This window comes from Chlamydotis macqueenii, chromosome 1 (assembly GCF_036417535.1).
Source record: "Chlamydotis macqueenii isolate bChlMac1 chromosome 1, bChlMac1.mat, whole genome shotgun sequence".
Lineage (NCBI taxonomy): Eukaryota > Metazoa > Chordata > Aves > Otidiformes > Otididae > Chlamydotis > Chlamydotis macqueenii.
This window is the reverse complement of record NC_141556.1, coordinates 189,303,237-189,317,904: the sequence shown is the minus strand read 5'-3', so window position 1 is coordinate 189,317,904 and position 14,668 is coordinate 189,303,237. Positions and strand designations below refer to the sequence as shown.

Below are 14,668 nucleotides of genomic sequence, written 5' to 3'. Positions count from 1 at the left end.
CTGCCGGGGGAGGCTTCCGGGCGGCGGGGTCACCGAGCGGCAGCGCTTCCGGGGTGGCAGCGGCGCCGCCATGGCGACGGCTTTCAAGTAAGTGACGGGCCTGGCGGCAGTGATTCCTCGCTTGCGCGGAGCTGGGGCCTTCCGCCCGCTCTTCGTCCCCTGTAGGCAGGCGAGCGCCCCTGTACCCGCTCCTGAGAGCCGAGGCAGGGCCGCCCCGGCGCCGCTGGGGCCTTTCCCGCCTTACAGCCGTGGCCCTGCGCCGGGAGGGGCCAGAGGGCTGCGGTTTGTTCGGGTCCGGCAGCCGCTGGGTCGCGGGTGTGTGTCGCGGTTTTTTTCCGTGGAGCTGGGCACTCCGGAACGGGCCGCCTCATGGCCACGGCGCTGGGCACCTGGGATGCCGGCTGCGCTCCGGCTCATCCCGAAACAGGGAGGATGGGGGCAGGCCGAGGGAGCTGCAGGCCCGCGATGTGCGAAGAGAGGCTGAGCGAGCTGGGTTTGTCCAGGCTTAAAAAGACAGAGATCTAAGCGCAGAGATCGGTGAGGCCTTGAGCGACCTAGTAAGGCGGGGGGTGGAGAAGATGGAAGAAGTAGAGCGTGGGTACAGGTTGAAACATGATTCTGAGTAGATACCTGGGGGGAGGGTGATCATCGTGAAGGGCGTTCAGCCAGGGAGGCTGTGGTGTCTCCATCCTCGGAGATGGTCGGTGCACTTGGACAAGGCCCCGAGTGATCTGGTAGCTCTTTGTGGACCTGATTTGGGTGAGGGGTTGGACCCAGTGCTCTCCAGAGGCCCTGCCAGCGTGAACCATCCCATGGTTTGGGAGGCGTTGGAAGTGGAGGAAGGGAAGAAGAAAGAGTTTAGAGAAGCATTACAAGGAGCTTAGAAAAGTAGAATCCGAGAATGGTTTGGGTTGGAAGGCACCTTCAAAGATCATCTAGTCCAACCCTTATGCCATGGACAGGGATGTCTTTTGTGCAGTCAGGTGGCTCGAAGCCCCATCCAGCCTGACCTTGAGCACCTCCAATGATGGAGCTTCCACAACTTCTCTGGGTAACCTTTTCCGATGTCCTTGCTCCTTCCAGATTTACGGCTTAAACATGTGAAACAAGGTTTAGCAAGTGCTCTTACGTGCATTGGAAGAGAACGGACCATGTCTTGGGGTTAAAAAGCAGTAGTACAGGACCAACATGTGGGCAACCAACAGGTTATTTCATGCTTGCCATCCTGAGTTATATACCTCTATATGTTAGTTTGCATTTGGAAAACTTGCGTTTTCCAGTTATCTTTTTTTTTTCCCAGAAGTGCTTATTTTAACAAAACTGAGAAGGCTTTGTTGAAATATTAATGACACTTTTATGAGTATTTTTTACTTTAATGTTCTGTGCTTAGAATACTAATACACAAATGCTGTTAGTAGCATATAAAATTAACACTAAGTATTAATTATTTATCAACTGAAGCACTGCATGAAGCATATTTCCTAATTTTACATTTTCTTAAAGATTCTAAGAAAAACTGTAACATTTCAAGACTGTGAAGTTATTTTAAACCATTTTGTACATCCGAATGCAGTCCTTGAACTAACAAATATTTCAGATGCTGTAATAAAATCACCCTTTCTGCATTTCTTCAGAAACATTCTACACCCTTGTCTCAATAAACACTCCTTTTAAATTAGAACATTATTGAGGTGAAAGCTAGTAGCTTGTGTTAGGTATACGTGCAGGCAGGTTCCTTGTAAAGAAGCGTTTTGGAAATGAATGTACAAAACCGTCTTAGGTCAATTTAGAGTTTCTTCATCTTTTTGTAACCATATTGCAAATCAGCTTTTCTGGTCATCTTGATTCTCAAATTACTTCTTGTTGTAGGTTTGTACTTACTTATCTCTTTTGCTGTCTCTTACCTGCTTGGGAGCTTGCATGTGAACGTCTCTTTCTGTTTGTTTTAGAACAGTGGAACCATTGGAATATTACAGAAGATTTTTGGTGAGTAAGACACGATCTGCATATATAAATTGCTTGTAATCAATTTTTTCTTGCTTGCTTCTGCTTTTCTAACCTGAAACTACAAGGGAAAAACAAACAATTCCGTGAGCAGGGGAAAAATGGTGCTCTTCAGAACATAGTTTTCCTTCCATCTGTGGCATTGATCCTGCAGCAGGTTGTGTCCCTGTTCACTGGATGAGTAAATGCTTCTGTTGGCCTCAAAAGGAATGGGAGTTAAATTTGACCAAGATGGTGATGCAGGTTTCCATTTAGTACAAAATTATGTCAGGTGCTATTGAAAATAAATAATAGAGAACATTGCTGCTAACCATCCTCACCGTAACTGTAAAGGAAAACTACTGACTTTTTCATATATTAAATTGGTCTTCCATTACTAAGGTCTTATCAACTTAGAAATGGGTCCAGTATTGTTGCAGTCAGTTTTGGTTCTTGTCATTAAAACAAAAATCTTTACTTCTGTGAAGGTTGAAATTATGAGTAATAATAATTCAGATCTAACATGCTGCTGAACTGGTGCTGTTTGTAACTTAAGATTCAGGTATTGTACAGCTTCTGACTGACAGTATTTGTTGAGGGTGGTTTTTTGCGGGGGTAGTGTTTTGTGTTTTTTTTTTTTTTTTTTTTTTCTCTTTAGTTCATTCTAACATTAATTTTAAAAGCTCTACTAGGTGGGGGAGGGGAAGGGCAATGGCCCACAAAATCTAAACAATGCAGATAGGTAGAAACTCACTTTAAGATATCAGTGAGTATTCATTCTTGGATGATATTCTGAATCTAGTCTGTAGTATTCACTCTTGAGACAATTAATCTATTGTGATATTTGTTTTCTAAATAAATTGTAATAAATTTTAAAAATTAGGGTTTTTGTGGGCCTACAACTAACTATGTATCAGTTGATAAAAAAAACTGGCTGGAATGTCATAGAGCTTTCCCTAGCATTTTTGTAACTGCATATTTCTGCTATAAAAAGGAGAACATGGTTTTGTATGAACTCGTATAGCATAAATGTTGGTGTGTTAATTTAATAAAATATATTTTCCAATTTGAACTTTGTAATTTTTGTTTAGAAAGAGAACTGTCGACCCGATGGAAGAGAGTTAGGTGAATTCCGGGCAACCACTGTCAACATAGGCAAGTTCTTATTTGGAATAATAATAATGGGGGAGGTATTATTGATTTCAGATTATAATAGTGACCCTAATGACTTAATAATTGGTTTTATTGGTGCTTGTATTTTGAAACAAGAAGGAGAAAGGATTTTTATCTACAGTTACAACAAGCATTAAAGAGAATGCATGGTACAATAATATATTTGGGCATTGTTATTCAGTCCTGTTCCTGGGCTGGCGTGCACAGTGTAATTATTCAGTTCTGCTCCTGGGCTGGTATGCACAGCACAATTTAGGTGGTCGTGGAAGCTTGTCTCTTTCTGAGATCAGCAGCATATGTTGTAGATGCTGAAGGCAGTGTCTAGGCATATACTGACCGGCACCAAATTGATACCCTAGCATCTTGAAAGAGGCAGTAACTCCTGGCTTCTGCTTTATTCTAAGCTTTCAGAGCAACTTTCTCAAGCAGAGACAAGATATCTCTTATGCAGTGAGCAGCAGCACCTTGCTTGCCTTTCTTACACCTCATAATCTCTAAAAGCAAAATACAGGTTAGCGTACCACCATGGAGTAGTTGCTGATTACTGCTCAAACTTGACACTCCAGGTCTCTTCCATTGTGCAATTAGCTCTTGCTGTAAGTCAGCCAGAAGGAGGGTGTATGGTAACCATCTATGATTTCTCGTTTAAAAAAACTACACCAAGGATCGTGTCCAGTCCTGTTCAACGTCTTCATTAATGATCTGGATGATGGGTCAGAGTGTACCCTCAGCAATTTTGCTGATGACACCAAACTGGGAGGAGTGGCTGATATGCCAGGGAGTCATGCTGCCATCCAGAGGGACCTCAACAGGTTGAAGAAATGGGCTGACAGGAACCTCATGAAGTTCAACAAGGAGAAGTGCAAAGTCTTGCACCTGGGGAGGAACAACCAGGGGCCACCCAGCTGAAAAGCAGCTTGTCAGAAAAGGACCAAGATGTCCTGGTGGACACAAGCTTGAACATGAGCCAGCAACGTGCTCTTGCTGCAAAGGCCAATGTTATCCTGGGCAGCATTAGGAGAAGTGTTGCCAGCAGGTCGAGGGAGATGATCCTTCCCTTCTGCTCAGCACTAATGAGACCACAGCTGGAGTACTGTGTCCAGTGCTGGGCTCGCCAGTACAAGAGAGGCATGGACATACTGGAGAGAGTTCAATGAAGGGCCACGAGGATGATGAAAGGACTAGATTACCTCTCCTGTGAGGAAAGTCTGAGAGAGCTGGGACTGTTCAGCCTTCAGAGAAGGCTGAGGGGGGAATCTTATTAATGTATGCAATTACCTCAAGGGAGCGTGTAAAGCAGACAGAGTCAGACTCTTCATTTGTGCCCATTGACAGAACATGAGGCAATGAGCACAAGCTGAGACACAGGAGGTTGCCTGTGAACATAAGGAAACACTTTTTTACTGTGAGAGTGACCAGGCACTGGAATAGGTTGTCCAGAGAAGTTGTGGAGTCTCCATCCTTGGAGATACTCAGAAGCTGGCTGGGTGTTCTCCTGGGCAACTGTCTATAGGTGGCCCTGATTGATCAGGGGGTTTGGACCAGATGGCCTACCTCCAGCAATCCCTTCCAACCTCAACCATTCTGTGTGACTGACTGTTTAATAGAGAGGTTCAGTTCCCACTCTGGATCCACTGAGGCTTTGCTTAGCCTGTGTTTAGTATAAAATGATGGAAAGTAAACACTTTGTGAAGGTGGATGTTAATTAAGGCCCTTTGAATTAAAAAATAGATGTTATTGAACAGCACTTTCTCTCTTCAGGTTCGATTACGACTGCAGATGGTTCTGCCCTGGTGAAGTTAGGAAATACTACGGTGATTTGTGGAATTAAAGCGGTATGGTTGGGTTTTATTTTAACTTAGCTGTTGGCTGAACAGAGTTACAATAATATGCCAGTCAGATACGATTACAGGCTTTCACCTGAGTTAACTTTCACATCTGAAAGTTAATACATAATTTAATTGTCTAATCCTGCCTATATAATCTGAGAACACATATTTTTGTGGTCTATATTGTGTATGGGGAAAGATATATAAAAAAATAAAGTCTTTGTTATTTCTAGATAAAAGCTGTATAATTGAAGAGTTACTGAGTATTGCTCAGTAAGTGCATTGCTCTTTAGTTGGCTGGACTATTAAGTGCCTTCTAGCCTCAGTTTTACTGCTGGCCTGCCATGAACTATGAGACAAATCACTGCACATCCTTGTATTGAGCTTTCCCATAGGAAAAATACAGACAGGGACTGATGAAAAATGGCTCTTGAAAATCTCATAATAATAATAGCTGGCAAGAAAATGACCATTTCTATATAGAATAGCTGGAAACTCTTTTTGTAGAAAATTCAGATCTTCATTTTTTTGTTTTTTTTTTTTTTTTTTTCCTCCAGGAACTTGCTGCACCCACAGTAGATTCTGCTAATAAGGGATATATTGGTAAGCTTTTCAATATGGATCTCCCTGAGATCTTGTATTGCTTCAGCTAAAAGGCTGTAATGATGGGACAGATTGCGAGTGTTGTGAAGACTTCTTAAAAGAATGAATTTGGATAAAATTGTATTACTTTCCTTATAATCAGTTTCCAAATTGGTGTATAGGAAGTGGTAATTCAGGAATTTCAGAATTCCCCCTGCTCTGCTTATGAGTTTTCCATGCAGAGCTACCATCTTGGTAGCTGGTTCCAGGCTAGGCTGAAAGCAAACCTGCAACAGAGGGAAATATCTATGTTAAGAGGGGGAAGGTAGTTTGTCTGTAAAAGATTGTGGCATGCAGCGTTGTGCAAAGGCACATTAACTTTTGTATTGAAGTCCTAGTAGGCAAAAAGTGTAACTCTTAAAACCAGTGAACTCCTAAAACCTGTTTATTTTTTCAGAGAAATGCAGAAGTCCCAGGGGTACATCCTCACTCCAGTTTGGATTTTCTTTTGAAATAAAATAATTTTGTGGAACCGAGAGCTTAGACTAAATTCCCTTTTTATAAGGCATCTCCAAAGTATGTTGTTTTCGGTGAACTTGAGTGTGCCTAGATTTTTTTCAAAAATGTTTATGCACGTTTTTGCTTCGAGTAAAGCACCAGGTTTTAATGGTTGATGAAAAGCAGATAGCATACCAGTAAAGCCAGGCAGTGGAATTAAAATGCTGTTGCTTCTTGATCTACTTAAGAATGCTTAACATTTAAAGAGGAGTTTGTGTGGGGTTATGATAGCAGGATTACAAACAGAAAAGGCTAGTTAGGAGTATGTGCTTCTCTATGGAATCTATAGTTTCTGAGTACAGAGTACTACATGTTCTTCAATACAAACTCATGCATAACTTTATTTTTGAGGGGAGAAGTAGGAAGGCTTGATTGAAAAATTACTGGTCTTGCCTTTGATTTGAAGTACATAAAAGGGTATTAAGAGTGTGCATTGTTTATTTCTGTTTTTAATATCCTATTTCCTGCTCTCCTCAGTTTATGACTAATGACTCTTGCTACCTAGTTCCAAACGTAGAACTGCCATCCCTCTGTTCAACAAAGTTTCGCTCTGGACCACCTGGTGAAGAGGCTCAGGCAGCAAGCCAGTTCATTGCAGATGTGATTGAAAAGTAAGAATCATCTTAATGCATTTAGAACACAAACAACTCTGCAAGACAATTTCCTGTTTCCTAGTTTACACTCTCATTTTACTTTAGTTCACAGATAATAGCGAAAGAAGATCTGTGTATTGCCGACGGCAAGGTAAGTTGTATCTCAAAATGAAGAGGTACGTACTAGCAAGATCACAGTGTTGAGACGTTAAGGTATTTGGGGTTCTAGGTTGTTTTGGTTTTGTTTTTGCTTTTTAGTCTTAATAGCTTGGTTTACATCTGAAGTGTAAAAATTTTATCATAGAAATAAATACTTTTGTTTATGTGGCCAGCATTTTCTTAGATATTGCACCATTTGCTTAGCTGCTGTAATATCTCACATGTGCCAACCTTTTTTGATAGCTTGCTTGGGTGTTATATTGTGATATCATATGCCTGGACTATGATGGAAACATTTTGGATGCCAGTGTGTTTGCTTTGTTAGCAGCATTAAAAAATGGTAAGTCTTCTCTAGAGCGAGAGATGCACTCTGATAAGCGTTGCTTGGAGAAATATGTTAGTTTTGAATCACTATGAATATGCAACTAACTGGTTCACAGTTCCTTAAGACCTTTTTTCCTATCATTAGAATGCTAAGTTACTAAAACGCAAAGACAAAGTGGAAATGATGGCATGGATGCCATAGATGTGTAACACCTGGGGAGTAAGATCTTTTTGTATGCGTATTATTCCTCGCTTATAAAACTAACAGCTGTTCTGCCGTGTGTTCTTCTTTGTCAGAGATCTCAAGTCTTTCAGCAGTGGCCATGAACAACTTTAATGTCTAGATCAGGATCTTACCTCATTAATTTATTTTGTGTAGACAGGATACATTGGTGGGGGCTTTGCTTATTTGTCACAACAGAGTATTCCTAGCTTAATGCATTATAGTTTGAAAAAACTGTTTTCATGCATGCAGCATATGGATTGGTTATTCACAGGAACGTGGGCTGTAAGTGCACATAGGAGGCAGTGTAAAGGGAAGCTTACAGCAATGCCTCCTTTTCTAACTGTGAATTGCTTGCCTTTGGATGCCTATAGCTACTTTGCTCTTGATTTTCCTGTTTCCAACACTGTATGGGTTGTCAGAGCAAGAGTTATGTGAAGATCAGATTGCACTGTTTCTATGGATATATAAAATTCATAAGATGAGACTATATTCCTGGTTTTTATATGTCCAGTAGGATTTTTGGGGAAAAGTACTTTTTGTTAAATATGAATATGAAGTATTGTAATTGTCTGGCATTTTGGAAGCAGAAAATGCTTCTGTGGAAGGAATGTTACCTTGAGGAGAAAAATTAAATACTTCCTTGAATGGGTAGTTCTAAGCAAAATACTTTTCCTCGAATTCAAGATTTTTTTTGGTACAGACTACCAGTAATGTAGCCAAAACTCTATTCTGATCGATTTTGTGTGGCTTAAAAGAACAGCTTAAATATTTCAGTAGTCTTGGACATCTCTAGGCCTACTAAAACCAACAATGTTTAATATTGTACTATTGTAATTTTTTTTAATCTCTTCAGTACAATTGCCATCAGTTACTATAAATGAAGAAACTGGTTTATCAGAAGTTAATTTAAAAGAGAAGAATCCTTTGATTATCAGAAAGCATCCGGTTGCCACATCATTTGCTATATTTGATGAGTAAGTTCGTAACTGTTTTGTACTTACGGAAACAACTGTGTATGTAAAAGTAGTGAAAGACAGGATGCTACCAATGATGTTTCTGCATTTCTTATGCACTTCTGCTAGTGAAGAGCATGCAGTTGCAGGCAGTACTGATTCACTTGATCTTAAATTCGTGGCTTCTTGTGTTGAATTGACCTGTAGTTCTGTGGTATGAATGAGTATGCAGCACAAAACGAAGTCTGGCCAACTTCTTGCTGTGACTTAAAGCAGAATTGGTTCCCAACCTAAAAGATATGCTTAAAAATACAGGAATAGGTATTGTTTTATGTTTTTGCAGTATTTTTGAGACAAAAGAATGTCACCAATGAACTTAATGTTTTAGAAGCCTGTGTAAATAATGGATATAAAAGATCGCGGGTTTTCAACAGCTTACACCAGGGATTTAGTCAACAGAGAAAGTAAGAAGCAATGGTCCTGTTAGAACAACAGAACTTCTGGATAACTGAAAACATAGTAAGCCAAGATGAGGTATGACCAGCACTCTTAAGTCATTTTTCATATAGGTAAAGAATCTGATTACGAGAATTAAAAATAATCACATCTGATAACTTGGCTCCTCGCCTGAAATTTACTGGCTTCTTCATTAGTCCAAATATGTCAAGTGCTGTTGTTCATAAGAAATGCAGTTATTCATGGTGGTATCCATTTGAAAAGTAGAAAATGACAAATAATATGATGCTCACTCTACTATGAATCTGAATTAAGATTTAGGTATATTTAGAGACGTCATGGGTTTGTGGCACATTAGTCTGTATTTGCAGAAATGATTAACAAGTCCTTTCCTTCAAATATGAAATGGGGTGGGAGGAACACTAAACTCAAATGCTGCCCAACTGATTACCAAAATGAATCAAAGCAGAAAGTTATCAGTACTTTAGAGTGCTTAAGTGCTTTAATAACAGTTCCTGTGAGTCTGAAGTTTGTTGACTGAAATTGAGAGTTTGGATAGCATGATAGGCAGACAGTTGTCAGTAGGGTATTATTTACACGTAAATCACATATACTTACCAAAAGACAAAAAAGTTGTCTTTGGAAGAAAGCTTTCAGTGACAGCTTGTTGGGCTTTTTTCCCTTTGCTGAAACAGACTATTGCATCAAACAGGTCACTTAAGTCTCCCTTTAGCTCCTAAAACTAAATATTGAGTGTGTGCCTGTGTTGTGTGGTTTGGGGTGTTTTGTTTTTTGTGTGGTTTTTTTTTTTTAATTCTTGTTTATTAGTTTTTCTACAACTGACACAGCCCTTCAAATAATGTGATTTACGTACTCTGGCTTCCAGAGACATTTTTCTTTTGCATAAAAGCCCTCCTGCAATAAATAAAACTTTTGGGTTGCTGGTTAGTGTGGCCATGGGCGAGGAACACTGGTGCAGAGCACTGTGCAGCTCCACAGCTGGCTCCTGTGGAGTCAGCCTGTAGATAAATAAGGAGTCTGATGCATCAAACTCCCGATGTGTGCTGGCTCCCTGTGTCACGCAAAGGACTGATGCTGCACACTGCATGCGGGGAGAATTAAGAAAGCAGTATTTTTGAGTAGTATAGCTACACACTGGTGTTTTCATTACACTATTGCTATTAAATGGCAATCTGAAACTATTAATAAAGGTTTAAATTATGCAGAAGACCTTTTTTTTTAATTATGCATTGCATATGAGTTCAAATTAAAAAATTCTATTACCTTTCCATCTCTTTTGTGTAATCAGCCTCTGTGGCCTGGGACTTTCCCCCCAAACTTGTCATAAACATCACTCAGCATAGGTGTACTCCAGCTGCTAAATTGAGTTTGATTACATCAACTCTAAATTCTAGTTTAACAGTGTAAAGTGAAGCTTCATGAAAACTTCAGCTGAACTATTTTCTGTGATGACACCTGGTCTTCAGCCAACTGTTTATAACGGTAGTGATTTAAAAAAAAAAAATTTTTTTAAAGAAACTAAGGCTGAATGGTGGTTGTTCAGCTTTTTTAAGTTCAAGTTTTTCTTGTTGTGCAAAGTTGGCTTATAGGTCCTCTTTTTTTTTCCCCATTAGTTTGCTCTATTTTTAAATTGTTGAATGGTTCAAAAATAACAGTATTTAATCTCTTCTAATGATCTGCACCATGTGATATATGGCAGATTATTTTAGCTGCTTCAAGGAACCCAGCAGTAAATCAATTTAACTTCTCCCAGTCTGAGTGGTGTTGAGAGTTCTGTAACAAGAAACTGAGAACTACCTTGGTGAATTTACCATTGGAAATGAATTTTGCCTTAAGGTTTAGTAGAGATTAGTAGAGCCTACACCTAAAACCAATCCCATTTTCTTTGCATAACTATGAAATAAGAGACTACATATTGCAAATATGGCATTTTCCTGCAATAAGTGGGTGTCACAAATCTGTGAAACTCCGGCATAAAGCTGTATTTTCAACAGCTAGTATTTTAACAGACGTATGCACTTGAGTATGTGGAACCTCTCACTTCATTTTTGGTTTTTTTTTTTTCTTTTTTTTAAATGGGTGCATTTTGGTAAGAAAACAAACAAACAATTCCACTTACAAGTATTTTGTAAGACTACAGTAAAAATTACTAAGTTTTGTGTACTTTACAATAATGTTAATGGAGCAAAATACACTAACGTGTCTGTATATGTTTTTCTTTCACAAGCACATTACTCATTGTTGACCCAACTGCTGAAGAGGAAGACTTAGCAACTGGAACAGTAACTATTGTAACTGATGATGAAGGCAGACTGTGTTCTGTCCATAAACCAGGTACTTCCAAATTTATTACGCAGGAACATATTGAGCTTATAATCTTTTCTTGACCTAGAGGTTACATACCTGCTTTTCTTTGTTACATACCTGCTTTTCTTTGTAAAATGTGGATGCTTTATGATAACAGGCTGTTGGCCTGAGTACTTCTAAAATTACTTCCTCTTGAAATTCATTTTGAAAAAGGTGCCATGCCTGAAGTTGTAGGTTCCCATGATGGTTGTATATCCCTTCCAGCTGAAATAGTCTAGTCTAAGTTCGAAAAAGACGTCACAGCTTGACCGACACACAGCAAAGGACAGATTTTGAGCACTTCTCCTGTTATATCTCTAGTTAGGTTGGTTTTTTTTTGCTAGAGCTGAAGAAGCTGCATGCTCCCCAGGTGAAACCTGTTGGTCATGAGAATTACTGTATTACCTTAGTCTCCTTTTGAAAGCACATTAGAGATATTTAACTGAAGTATAAGTAGAAAATCAAATTGTTCCCTTTCATTTTTAGGTGGAAGTCCTCTTACAGGAGCCAAGCTTCAGGACTGTATCACCAGAGCAATCACAAGACACAAAGAAGTAAAGAAGCTGATAGACAAAGTCATAAAAAGTATAAAGCCCAAGTGAACAAAAGGAGTGATCTTTTAAAAAATGGATTTGTAAAAATTGTATTTGTTACAGTGTTCACAAACTTTTTATACTAAATAAACAAATACCAATACTACATTTACAAAGTTCATTTTTTTTTCTAAAATGTTTTTCACCCTTATACTATGTACAATGCTGCTGAGTGGTAAAAAATACAAGATAAAACATTCTGTTAAAAAATTAAGCGACTTAAGGAAACCAGACCCTAGCTGCTTTATAGATGCAATCTCATTAAGTTCTGTAGGGTTGGCTTCCAAAACCAGTTCATTTATTTCAGTGTAACATCAAAAGTTCATTTCCCCACCTGTAATCTAAAAACACTGATTTGTTTTTAAGATTTCCCCTTTTAAATCTGGAAAAAAAAAAAAATCCCCCTTGAATCAATTCTTTTAACAGCGAGGGAAGCAAGTCTCAGGATTTTGGAGGGGCCAGTGTGCCTCTTTTCCTTTTACTTTTTGAGTGGCTGCCTGAATGCTGTTGATGATGCAGGTGAGCTGCTTGTGCTGCTGCTGCCGCCGCTGCCATAGCCATTTGATGCTGCAAGAATCGCAACTGCTGCCGTGAAGGAGAAGGGAGAGAAAAAGCTTGTTAGTGTTTGCTATATGTCTCATGTCAGGAAGAATGAGAGGAAGGTGAAGGGGAAAAAAAAAATGAGGAAGCACCAGGTTGACAAAAGGAATACACCATGTACTGGGCAGTGAGTACAGTCAAGCAGCACCAGTGGCACAGAAGCCTGCTGAGGGCATATCTAACATTTCAGATGTGTACTTGGACAGCTTCGTTTCTTTGCCCTTTCTCTCCATTGCAGTAACTGCAGTAACTCAGCAACTTCAGTGAGTGTTTGCGTTACACAGTATGTTATTAACATAATCATAAAGAGGAGACTGTGTGCCAAAAAAAAAATCTTTTCACAAAGCATCTAATGACAGAATGCTGAAGGAATGCTTTGCTAGAGCTGTTGCTTCCATGTACTGACTGTAGCAGTGCTACACTTGAACTTCCAGGTGCTCACATTCATGCTCTTGTGAAATCTACTGGCACCTGGGAGAGCTTATTTAGATATGTGCCACAAGCACTCCTTGAATGTTAGCAAATCAGGAAGGTGAATGGCTTAAATGAGTAAAAATAAATTCAGTGCTTCAAGCTGAGAGAACCACAGATTTTAAATTTTTTACGATACAGTTTGCCAAATTCTTGTTTCTTTCATTTGTGAGACCATAAAGACTGTAGTGTAAAAAAAAAAAGGGGCGGGGAGGGGCAAGATTTTTGGTTTTGGAGCTGAGAATTGTATTTCTAATTTTTTTTTTTTTTTTTTTTTAAACACAGTCAGAGTGAAGTTGCTGGATTACTTGTATCTGTTTCTGCTGCTGCTGCAAGGCTTGTTGCTGTTGCAAGGCAGAAGAGAGCTGGAGTCTCTGCTGAGGAAGGCTTTGCCCGGGTCTGTTCACAGCAGAGCCAAGCTGAGACAACACTAAGGAAGGAGAAGGGGAAAGCAGGCAGGTCAAAGAGGTCACATCAAGTTTGTCAGGGTTCGGGGGAAGGAAGACATAGGAATAAAGTGCAACAGAAAAGGGGGATCAATAGAATTAGTTTCAGAGTCAAATTTGAAACAGTGCAGAATAAAGTATATGTGATATACATACTCAGTTAGAACATAATTAGACTGTGAAGTGCTTGTGGAGACACAAAGAGGTTTCTCGTAAAACACAGTTAAAGAAACATTCCTCAATGAAGTCTGGCATGGAAGTTCCCTGTATTTTCTTTTTTATCAAATATGACTTATTTTCATGTGATATTATCAATTTACTACACTTAACTGCCAAACAAAGCAGAAAAGTGCGTGCTCTGAGAGTCCAGTATTTCTTGTATAATTCATGTGCTGATAATAAATAGTAAATTGTTCTGATCTAACAGAAGACTTCTTTAAGACCAAACTTCATTTCAGTGTGAATTTATCCACATACACACTTAACTACAAAAGGAGGCTCAGCAAGCACATACCTGTGGCTTGAGGTTGCATAAAATTCCCTACTCCAGTCAGGTTAATTACAGCAGCTTGTTGGGCAGATAATGCCTGATCTTGATTCGATGGACCCTGGTCAGACCCCTAGCAAAAATGAAAAGCTTGATCCTTATTATCAAACTTTGGTATCAATGAATTAAGTAAATAAAGCCAGTGTGAAGGCACTTTTGAAGTGACATTTAAAACCGTTTAATTTTACATCTTCCAGTGCGTGTAGATACCGGCTATAATGTGTTCACTGTTAAAGTAGAACAAACAGATGTTGAATGCCCCAAACCAGCTCTGTTTTGGCAGAAATGATATTATGCTTGCTACCCAGCAGAAGTCCCATGTAGTTGTCAACTCTCCTCAGTCAGCCAAGACTACACTTTACGGTGGTAATCTTAGGACATTTCCTGTCCCACTCCCAACCCCAAAGTCTTCACGTAACACCCGAAACCATCCATGTGCAAAGGTCCTAATCAATCAAAATGTGAAAAGTCTGAAACTTGCAGTCATATGTTCATATTGTGCCACATAGTCCTTAATTTCATTAAAAATACAAACCCTGGTTTTAAAATTTTATTTTCAGAACAGAGTAGTTCTCACAGTAATCACTCAGTTGGAATTAGTCTGATCTAGTGTCCACTGAAGTCAAAGGGTACTGAATCATGACCCTTTCTAGAACTTGAATTATGCATTGATTCATAAAGTGGGTAAATGAAGTATTACATATGCAATTTAAGCAAACTGTATGGGTTATCAGTTAGAGAAAAAAAACCACCACAACTTTTGAGCTGGTGCATTTCTAAGAGTTGCAGTGCTTCTTTAGAACAACCA

The 14,668-nt window shown here is 39.5% G+C and overlaps 2 protein-coding genes across 12 annotated transcripts in view; one reads left to right on the top strand and one right to left on the bottom strand.

Moving 5' to 3' along the window:
• The first annotated feature begins 30 nt into the window (after positions 1-30).
• On the top strand, positions 31-11,904 carry EXOSC8 (exosome component 8). 2 transcript variants are annotated; one of them, XM_086771954.1, is made up of 11 exons: positions 31-87; positions 1,950-1,986; positions 3,075-3,138; positions 4,918-4,991; positions 5,543-5,588; positions 6,631-6,736; positions 6,824-6,869; positions 7,121-7,217; positions 8,281-8,401; positions 11,085-11,191; positions 11,690-11,904. In XM_086771954.1, the coding sequence occupies exons 1-11, from the start codon at positions 71-73 to the stop codon at positions 11,803-11,805; spliced, it is 831 nt and encodes a 276-aa protein (XP_086628080.1). In that variant the 5' UTR covers positions 31-70; the 3' UTR covers positions 11,806-11,904. The 2 variants fall into 2 exon arrangements, with proteins under 2 accessions (XP_086628080.1, XP_086628081.1); XM_086771955.1 differs by lacking the exon at positions 31-87 and adding an exon at positions 1,084-1,205.
• Positions 11,831-14,668, bottom strand: part of SUPT20H (SPT20 homolog, SAGA complex component) — a 38,628-nt gene continuing 35,790 nt past the window's right edge. For 9 of the 10 annotated variants that reach the window (XM_086771952.1, XM_086771947.1, XM_086771948.1 and 6 more), the window contains 2 exons: positions 13,828-13,933; positions 11,831-12,381 (listed from right to left, as the gene is read on the bottom strand). In XM_086771952.1, coding sequence (XP_086628078.1) covers positions 12,275-12,381; positions 13,828-13,933 — 213 coding nt within the window. In that variant the 3' untranslated portion in view covers positions 11,831-12,274. The remainder of the gene's footprint in view (positions 12,382-13,827; positions 13,934-14,668) is intronic. The other variant, XM_086771946.1, reaches the window with a different exon arrangement.